This window comes from Aphelocoma coerulescens, chromosome 3 (assembly GCF_041296385.1).
Source record: "Aphelocoma coerulescens isolate FSJ_1873_10779 chromosome 3, UR_Acoe_1.0, whole genome shotgun sequence".
Lineage (NCBI taxonomy): Eukaryota > Metazoa > Chordata > Aves > Passeriformes > Corvidae > Aphelocoma > Aphelocoma coerulescens.
This window is the reverse complement of record NC_091016.1, coordinates 29,146,079-29,156,435: the sequence shown is the minus strand read 5'-3', so window position 1 is coordinate 29,156,435 and position 10,357 is coordinate 29,146,079. Positions and strand designations below refer to the sequence as shown.

Genomic DNA, 10,357 nt, shown 5'->3' with positions numbered 1-10,357 from the left:
GAGTACTGGTATTTGTTTACACTAATTAAAAACAACAACAACAAACACAAAACCAAACAACAAACAAACCAACACTGCTTTAGATTAAAAATCAATGTGCTTCATGGATATTTTGGTTTGCAGTTGAATATCGTAAAGCAGGTTCCGTAAATCCTAAACTAGATCAGATGCATGTCCTCGAGGTCTGGGGATGCACTGCGATGGTGCTTTCTGCTTGGGGCGGGCTCGGATTTGTTTCGGTTCAGAGCAGGAACAGGAACTGTCCCAGTATCCCATGACTACTGCGTGCTTGGGACGCCGGTATTTTACAGCGGGGCTGGGGACACGCGGCAGGGCACAGCCCCAAGCGTCGGCCGGCGGGGGAGCAGGACGCGCTCCGCTCCGTGTGCCCGCGGCTGCCGTGAGGGAGGGCAGGAAGCGGCGCCGGGCGGCCCCAGCCCTTCCGGGTCGCGGGCGGTGCCGGCCCAGGGGCGGCGGAGCCGGGGCGGCCGCGGCCCCAGCGCGGGTGGGTCGGGGCGCTGGGGCGGCCGGGCCGGGGCGCGGGGCTCTCTGACCGCTGAGGGCCGTGGGCGGGCCCTGGGCGGGATCCGTGATCCACCGACGGCCCGACACGTAGGTGTGGGGATAAAACCCCCCTGGCGTCTGCGCTAGCGGCGCCCAAACGCGGGTCTGGCCTCCGGTTCCTGGTGCAAGGGGATGAGCCTGAAGGTGCTCTCCCCACGCAGTGTGGTGCAGTGTCATAGGACGGCAGTGTGATCCTGTGCCATGTGCTCCGGGATGACCCTGCTGGAGCGTGGAGGTTGGACCGGGTGCCCCTCTGTGGTCCCTTCCAGCCTGTCCCAGCCTGTGATTCCAGGGCGCTGCCTCGGGCGTGCTCGCTCCTTTCCTCTGTTTCTGCCCTGCCCTTTTTTTCCCCCGCTCCCAAAGTCTTTTGGGAATGATGTTATTGAATGTACTTTTGCCTCTGACTAGATATGGATCACAGGGAGGATGAAAAAAGTAGGACGGTGTGTGCAGCCTCAGAAGAAGGGCTGAAGGCCCGAGGTAGGCGCTGTGATCTGTTGCTGTTCGGTGGTGTATGTTTGTGTCTCGCCCTCTGTGTCGCTTACCGGGTTTGGTCACTTGCTGATGGCAGTAGACCATGGCACACTGGAAGAGTGGGGAAAAACACAACAACCCCTCAAAACAGGGGCTTATTGTGTTTAAATTCTGCTAAGAGTCATTTCTGTAGGCCACAGCAGGCTTGTCACTGTTGACTTGTGTTGCCCTAAGGAAAAGAAAAAAGGAAACGAAAGCGCAGCAGAAGCAGATCCTCATCTGTTTCATCTACATCATCTTCTAGCAGTACATCCACCTCTTCCTCCTCGTCACAGTCATCCTCAAGGTCATCCTCTTCCAGTAGTAGTAGAGGTAAGCTACCTCCACTTGCACTTAATATTTTCCAGTTTCGACAGCACCCCTGAAGGCATTTAAAGCTTGTTTTAAATGTGGCAAAACCACCACAGAGTGACAGTGCGGAATACCAGTGCTGCTGGTTCAGCGTGTTTCTCTCATAACCCTCCTCCACTGTGTGTAAAGGTGCCAGTTCACACACAGTTTGCAATGTCCTTGTGTTAAATTCCTTCAAAAGAGAAACTGCCATTCAAATAAATGTTACTTGGTAGCAGTATGCTGTATATATTTAAGCCCCTCTATTCATTACATTTTCAAAACACAGATCTTTTCTTACTTCACTAGTCTATCTAGACCGGAATTGTGAGTTTTGGTTTAGTCCTACTTTGGTCTTAACATTTCAAGCATTTAATGTTGAGGACTCACATGAAGCCAGCACATCTGCAGAATCAGTAAATCAGGTATTTTCACTTTCCATGTTAGTCCAGTAAGTGGCAGTAACTTGATGTGTTTTCTTTCTCGGGGTTAGTTCAATCTGTGTCAATATACATAGCTGAATTAAAGCATTTTCTTCCTATGTTTCACATTTCTGTGTGTCTCATCTGTAACACAGATGCCTTTTTCAGAATGCTAAACTTACAGGGTTTGATTTTGTTGGGTTTTTTTCCTTAATTTTAGATTCTCCTAAGTCTAAATCAAAGAAGAAGAAAAAAGAAAAACACAACAAAAAGGTAAAAGTTTACAAAGAGAAATAAGTAGTTAACAAACAGAAAATAGTTCTTTATATTTCAATATCCTTAAATGTCCTGTAAGACAATGCTTTTGTCTGTGGCTGTGTAAATCTAAATCATGCTTTTAGGGTTGTGGTGTCTGAAGTGATAAATGGGTGCTTGACTTTATACAAAAAGAGAAATAATTTAAAAGTTACTTTTGCCAGTCATTGCTGGTCCAGCTGGAGTTTAGAGTAGTCTCTGAAGAAAAGAGAAGTGGGAATGTTGATAACTTTGTAGAATTTGACAGAAGAAATTATTTACAGTCAGTGAGAGAAGCGAGTGGTGGGTTCTTGCTGTTGTAATTTTTCTATTTCATTTTCAGTGATTTTATATATTGGGGTTACTGTAAAAGAGGGAGAATGGGGAATCAGACCTTTTCTGTTCCTCACAATCCCAAGGGTTGCTAACCCTGCTGTATTACTTTCTGTGTACTTCAGCTACTCCCTGTCCAGCAAGTGGTGAAGGCAAGCAGTAGTGGCTGTCTTGACTTGAGTGGCCTTGAGAGATCCTTGTGGGTGTGGGGGTTTTTGCCCTTGTTAGTCTGTAAGCATAAGAGCATATGTCTTATTCTTGTAGAAGAGGAAAAAGGAGAACAAAATGAAGAAAAAGAAAGAAAAGAAGAAAAGGAAAGAGAAAACAGGACCTGTCCAGCTTTCCAAGGTATGCTTGTCCGAGTGTGAAGCCCTGGGTTTTTTTTCATCTACATATTTAATCCGTCCTGTCATAAAAATGTCAAAAAAATAAGAGCACCCGTTTGGTCATCAACAATAGAAACCCATCTCTGTTGTTTTGGACAGTCAGGAAGCATAAAAGATCATTGTCTTTAATTTTACTTAAGATTTGTAATATTACAGAACAAAGCTTACGTCTTTTTAATGTGTGATCTCATTTAAGTTCTTCAAAAACAAAAAGAAGAATGAAAACTACAGCATGATAACTGGAAAGAAAATCAAGATGAAAATAAAGAAGACTAAGGAAGATATAGAGGTAAGAGTTAAAGAGTCTGAATGTCCCTAAGAAGAAAATACTGTATCTTTTAATATTTTTCTAATAGTAGTTTTTGTAGAAGAGTGGGTCTTGCAGTTAGGAGTTGTAAACTGAGTGTAGCTTTTAGTGTGGCTGTAGTGCCCTCTGAGATATTTTAATTCATTCTTTTGGCAGGTTTTATGTTATGACGGGGCTTGGAATACTCAGTCATGAGCAGATAAACCAAAGGATGCTGGTGCAGGTCCTTAGAATTTCAGCCTCTAATCATTAGCCAGCTTGTAGCTTTGTGTTACACTGGTTTTAATTGTACTCATCTTCTTTCAGTCTCTTGTGATCAGTTGTTGTAATTGCTACTTTACTGTGTTTTCCTAACACATGCAAGACTAGCCTTTATTTAGAGAGGAATTTAAAAAAACCCAGTAGTATTATTAGGACCACATGCTCCTGCATTTTCTCAAAGCAGTCAAATGTTTTTGCTGAGATACCCAGGGAAATAAGTATCATGAATCATGTTGTGTGCTATTGCTATGGATGTTTGGACTCAGCACTTAAGTAATACCTTCACTCTTTTCAACAATTTCCACACCTTAGGGTGACCTGCAGAGGGCTCTGGCACTGATTAGGAAGTGCTACTTCCTTGAGGTATTCAGCTTGGCAGATTCTGATTCAGCCCTATTAATTCATTCTACAGCTACCAAAGCAGCCCTGAGCATTCTGAGTTAAATTTGACTGAAAAGACATTATCTTCTCTCTGTGGCACCGAAGTGTGTGTTAAATTATGCTGAGTGCTTGCTAGTTCTGTTCCAGTAACCTGCTTGTTACAATATTTGATGTCAAATATTTGACATTGGTCCTTTTTTGATTGGTGCCCGTGGTCTTGTTGAATTGAACAACATCCACTCCTTACCAAATTTAAAGATTCAATAATTTTTTATAAAAATCCCTGGAATTGACTGGGTGGGCCATCTCTTATGTGAAGAAAGAACCTAAATTCAGGGGTCTGGTATGCTGCAAGCTGCTGTTTATGCATAGAAAAAGAAAAGATACTTCCCAAAGCACAGGACTTGCTGTGGGTACAGTGAACGTTGCCTCAGACACCAGAGGGGAGCATCTGTTGTGCTTGTGAGTTCCCTTCTGGGCAGGCTGTGAGCTGCATGATGACAAGCCAGTGGAGCCTCTGCAGGGAGCCACTTAGGAAATGTCTCATGGAATAGTGACAGCTTGTCTCCCCATTGCCCATTGCCTGGCACTTCCCCTGGACACCCACGCCTCACTGGTAGCTGGTTAGACCCAGCGGTGTCAGTGGCACTTGCTTTGGGATGTGAAAACCCCACAGAAAACAGGGACCTGTGGCCTTGCTCCACTGAGTACAGGTCTGTTCAACCAGTGCCACTGTTTGTCTGCTCTCCAGAGAGACCGGAACCGTGCACAGCTCCTGGAATTTCTGAACTCTGCCTTGTGATGGGAAGAGTGCTCACCAAGGACTGGTAGATGTGCCCAGCCAACCATCATCCTAGCAAAACACTACAGGGAAACTCAGGGAAAAGGACGCCAGGTTGGACAAGACCAGACCCTCCTACTGAGAAGACAATTGGGATGTCCTTTTTTAATGGCAAAATGAAGAGTAGCTAATAACTTGTTAATGAAGATCCATGTCCTCCTTTTGAGATTCTAAGGTAATAGCCAGGCTGTGGTGTTTTAGAAAAGCTCAAGTGTGTGTTGTTCACAATGATAAGAAATGACACACTGAAATCCAGTAATGTAATTTCTATCCTAACTGCATGCAGAATGCACTCTTGATTTCAAATGTCTTAATTTTTCTAGTGGTTTAAGCAGAGTATTTGTAAATGTCTATTTGAAAGATGAGGTGTGTCTTTTATGTATATTTTTTTCTGGTAGTGGTTATGCTTATGCTTAAAGAGAAAATTGACCTTTGTAAATAGAACATCCTTTTACATAAATGATTTTTTTTGAAAGTTCATTCACTAATATGTTATTTTCTTTCAGAATTTGAGATGTGATGTTTCTCTGGACAGTTCATTGCGCTCTCTCTCATTAGAAAGTGTAACAACAAAATACTCTAGAGCAATAACGGTAGCAAATTATTTTTATCCTAAAATAGAAGCAGGAAAGGTCTCTGGTTTTGTTTGTTTATCTGAATCAGTTGTTCAGCTCACAATAGACAGCTTACCCCCTGCACCTGGAGTTGCAGTTCCTAAACTAAAAGCTCTGGAGTTCTGGCCTGCTTTTCTGATCCTGTGAGCCATGTATCAAATCTTCCTCTGTTCGAAGTGCAGCAAGGCACACACTGTGGACATACCTTAGTGTGATGGAGAAAGAGCTGTGGAATGGTGTTGAGGCAGGCAGTGACAGTGACTTTATGGATCTGTTGACAGTCCACTATGAGATGAGACAGGTATGGACAGGCAGCAGCAGCCCAGCACAGCTTGTGGGTTTGCCAGCTGTGGTAATTTGCTCAGTGCCTGCACTCTTCCTTCCAGACCTTGGCTCTTGGTTGCCCAGCAGGCTCCTCTGTACATAACCCTGCTGTGGGAGTTCCACTTGAATCACTCGCGAAGCAGGTGCTCCTCGGGAGCTACTGTCTAGGAATGCCTGAAAGAAGGACTCAAGGAGAGTTGACTTAGACAAGAACATCAAGTATACAGCAGTCAGAGTGGGGGGAGTTCATTAAAAGAGCAAATGGAAAACTGTGTCTCTGTCTGCTACGGTGTTTTGAAGTAAACCTGAAGATTTGTACCATTGCTCAAGGGATAATTTTATAACTGTTTTGATGTGTGAAACCTTCTGAAGATGCTAGAATCCTCTCCTTTCCCTAGTTTTCTTTTGTTGTGAAGCATTTTGTAGTTGTTGCAGAGATGTAACTCTTTAGAGACTAAAGCTCTGATCCAGCAGAGCAACTCCTTACATCCTTATGAACATAAAACTTGGAAAAACATAGGTAAGAAATGGAGTTTCCTTGACTTTTAATCTGACAATGGAAAGGGTTTTTTTGAAAGCACTGTTCTGAAATGTCAGTAGGGGGGAAAAAACAACCAAACAAGAAAACCCCGTATTTTTTTTTATGGGGATTATGCTTTGATTTATGCTACTCTGGTATTTTCTAGCTAGTGATGTCAAAGCATCTTGCCCAGATAAGCAGCTTTTGTCTCTGGACTTTGCATAAGGTTAATCCCAAACACACTCTTAGAAGACACTTAACATCCTTCCTATTCCCTAGGTTATATTTTATGTAAAGATAATATAATTTCTGAAAACTCGGTGCAGGGTAGGGAGTACAAATTTGGAAGATGGAAAGAAAATAGGAATGGGAAACCCAGAGATCACAGTTTTAAAGAACTGCATTGGTTGAAGGTTCATACGTACTTTAAATAATTTACTTTTTGTTGCCTTGGTCAAAATCATAAAAACTCCTGCCCTGTTCCACATTAGTATGGAAAAGGCAAAGGCCCTTTAGTAGTATGATGTGGTCTTTTAGGATTTTGGTAGTTGCCAACTCCCATGGTACAAAAATGAGTTAAACAATTTTTTCTTTAAAAAAAAACGCTTTTTGTGTGTGTGTGTGTGTGTGTGTTCAGAACAGAGGAATTTTCTGTTTAGTTTTTTTTTTTTTTGCATGCTGAATATGGTGATGCTTTAAATTATTTCTGTGCCACCATTTACTTCGAAGCTATCATTTCTTCTAGAAAGCTGAGCTGGTTAAACTCTGTGGCAGTGATTCTGCTCTATTCTCTCCTGCCCAGTCAGTTAAAATGCTCTCTGAAACTTCCCAGCAGCTGCTGCATTTATAAGCCTCATTTTCTGTCTTTCCCATCTCGATGTAGATTCTCAGGTTTCTAAAGAGGTTTGAGTTATGTTGCATCCTTCCCTTCTCCATCTTTCCCCACAAGCACTGAGATCCTGTGCATCTTCCTGGGGCTGAGTATCTTTGAGGTAGATTCCAGTCCTCCCTAGTGAGCACAGGCCCTTACAGCCAGAATACTTGCCTTGCACCCTCAGGCAGAAGTTCATTTTACTGACCTTTTCACTAAAGGACAGCTTCTTAGAACAGCTTCAGATCCCTGTTGTGGCAGCTGCACCACAGACTGAACCAGATGAGAAGGTTACAACAGTAAGATTGTGGTGACAATCAGGTTGAGAAATTTGCATGAGGGAACTGTGAAGCAGCGTGGGCTGTTAACCTGATACACACATGGCTGATAGAGAGACTTGAGACGAGGTCTACCAAAAAGTGCAAGTCGTGGGCGGAGGTGAAGGCTGGAACAACAGAGCAGTGGAAAAGGTGTGAGGTAAGGATGGAAGGACACTCCTGCTGTTAGAAGTCATGGAGTGGGGCAGAGGTCAGGTGATGAGGCAGGGGCTGCAGAAGCTTACCTGGCTGGGCAAGTTGAGCTTCTTCCTAAAATGCTGAATAATAGAAGTCTTTCAGATGAGAAACCTTCTTTTTATGTGTGTGTGTGTGTGACAGTCTTCCCTACCATGCTCACTTCCTGTGTTCCTGCACCATTTGCCATTCTGAGAATCATGCAGAACTCAACTGACTTTTTTTTAGCAGCAGAATTTTCGGAAACAGAAGTCACTGTCATGGAAAGGAGGGGAAGGCTACATTCTCGGAGCTGCTGCTGCCATGCCCATCTTCCTTGGCACTGTTTAAAGTATTCTATCCCAGCCAGTTCTTGTGGGCAGTGCAATCCTACTCATTTCCTTTACAGTTGGCTTGAACTTAACTCTTTTACCCACACAAAAACGTAGCAGAGGTGAAAAGCTCAGGAAATATTTATAAATGCCACTTTGACTGGAAGTACCTGGCTCCATGGAGCTAAGATGTCTGAGCAGGGCCTGCCATTTTGGTAGCAGTTCAATATTCGATATGGTTAAACTTGGGCAAGTTGTGCTGTTTGGATGTACTTGAAGTTTCATGCTGCAGGAATGTATGAGGTTCCCAGTCATCCTCTGCAGCAGGGAAATCTGAGTGAGCTCTACACACAGAGGAAGAGCAGAGGTCCGAGAAGCTGGAGTGACTTGCCCTGGGGTCACCTGCTGAACCTCTCCTGGTGTGGGCAAGGGCCTTGATGGCTGGTGGAGCTCTGATGTCCTTTCATGTGTTAAACACACTCCTCACGGTCTTTGCTGTGTGTATTTAGAAACAAGTTTCCAAAGTTCTGGTTCAACACTCAGGGTTGGGAGCTCCCCTTGGAGTCATTTGAGGACTCTGTGGAATGGCTGGATTTTATGTCATAGTGGATTTTCCTGAAGGAATGAGGTCCTGGGCACACCTGAGAATCCTCCACTTTGCACTTAGTTATATTTGAAGCTGTAGGGTGATAGTTTTTGAGGAGCTGCTTCTTAAAATTATTGGCAAGCACCCAGCTACCTAGTTCCATCTCTGGACAAAATTAATCATCAAAACTACTGTCCAGTGCAGAGATTGTGATTTGTTTGCCTGTTGACAGCAGAAGGTTTTTTTCCCTGCCTGTTCAATTTCAGTCTTAAATTGTGCGGACTATGACTCATGTAGTGTTGTCTGAGGGATGAGCTGGACAGTGCTGAGGGGTCTAAGGAGGCCTCTGGAGAGCCCTTTGGAGCAGCAAGAACATCTTTACTACCCAGCCTGAGAGGCACAATGTGATGGCAGCTGTTCCCATTCCAGCATGCTGGCCACTGGTGCCATCTTCTACTCAGGCACTGAACACCAGGGCTAACATCACTTGTGTTCACTTTGTTCTCCATTCGTGAGCTGCTCTAGGGCTGACAGAACAATGGTGTGAGAGGGAGGAATCTGCGTTTGTCACGAGAGGCCTGGTTAGGAAGCTGCTGCCTTTCCCTGGTCGGTCGGTGTTCGAATATCTGCCGGTAGGTGGCATTGCTGTCCAGCTGGAATGTCGCAGAAATGTTGGTTTGGTTTTTTTTTTTACCTTTTGGACATTGGCTTTGCACTTTCTTATTCTGAAACCCTATAATTAGCCTGCAAATACCTAATTATGGTTGTTTATGGGGAACATGTGTTACTGCTGTCCTGTGAATTTAATCCAGTCTTTGTTCCTTTCTTGCCCTTGGCTGTTCTGAGGACAGACAATGGCCTCTTCTGCTGGTGCCTGTGTGCCAAAGGCAGCAGGAAGCCTTTAACTTCTCAGTAGCTGAATGCAACAGGAGCAGGTTGCTGAGAGCCAGCAGGAGCCTGGAAGGTGCACCACCCTACCTGGGGCTGCTGAGTTCTTCAGAAACTGCACTCTGCTCTTCTCCATCTCCTAAATACCAGTGCTAGAATATAGAAAGAAAATGCACCAACATAAGGAGTATTTCACTGTCACTGCTTCATAACACATCTGGTTATTTAAATAGTCTTCAGACCAAATTAAGTGCAATCTATTGCTTTAGGCAACCTGACACTGCAGAGAATCGGGTTGCAAAAAGTACTGTACATGGACTGTGACCTGATAGGGGCCTCTGAGGATGCAGCACTGTGAACACTAAACAGATGTAATAGTAATTACATTCTGAGAGCAGATACACTGATGTCAGAAACACAGAAGCTCTTTCCCCCGCTTTGGTGTCTCTGCTCCTGGGTCAGATTACATTTACTTGGTAGAGGCAACGTGTCTGTGGCTAAAATATAGAGGTGAGATGCTGTAATCTGTGGGATAATCCTAGCCAGGACCCTAACAAATTATAATTTTATGAAGTGTACAGTGACAGTGTATACAGTGTATTCTTGTAGGCCTCTTTCTCACCTTTCTGTTGTGTTTAAGATCTCATTCTGTAAGGGTTTTCCCTTAGTCTGAGAATATCTGTGTGCAGCAAATGCACAGAAAATACATGTTGGTCATTGGGAGACCTGGGCCCAAGACCCAGTGTTGAGGGCCAGCAGAGCATCTTTCTGCTGTAAGCCAGTTTGAGACATGGCTTGTCTGACCATGCAAAGGGAACAAGAGGTCCCTTGTGCTGACAGCTCATACATGGACAGCAGTACCAGGGAGAAGCAGGCACTGTAATTATGATGTCTCTGCCTGGCACAAGTGGGTGGAACTGAGGGAAGCCTAATAGCCCTTCCTCTATTGCAGGGCACAGCCAAAAAGGCTGTGACTGATGCAGTCCAGTTCTCAGAATGCTTTTGGGCAAAACTACAGTAGCATGTCCTACAGCAGGGAGGTGTAGCAGAACACAGGAATATCAGAGTGGCCATCCAG

The 10,357-nt window shown here is 44.3% G+C and overlaps 1 protein-coding gene across 2 annotated transcripts; it reads left to right on the top strand.

Moving 5' to 3' along the window:
- Nucleotides 1-535: 535 nt before the first annotated feature.
- LOC138107857 (protein FAM133-like) lies at nucleotides 536-5,133 on the top strand. 2 transcript variants are annotated; one of them, XM_069009601.1, is made up of 7 exons: nucleotides 536-612; nucleotides 973-1,044; nucleotides 1,273-1,410; nucleotides 2,071-2,123; nucleotides 2,742-2,825; nucleotides 3,060-3,152; nucleotides 4,564-5,133. In XM_069009601.1, exons 2-7 carry the CDS (start codon nucleotides 975-977, stop codon nucleotides 4,612-4,614), a joined length of 489 nt encoding a protein of 162 aa, XP_068865702.1. In that variant the 5' UTR covers nucleotides 536-612; nucleotides 973-974; the 3' UTR covers nucleotides 4,615-5,133. The 2 variants fall into 2 exon arrangements, with proteins under 2 accessions (XP_068865702.1, XP_068865701.1); XM_069009600.1 differs by lacking the exon at nucleotides 536-612 and adding an exon at nucleotides 627-799.
- The last annotated feature ends 5,224 nt before the right edge of the window (nucleotides 5,134-10,357 follow it).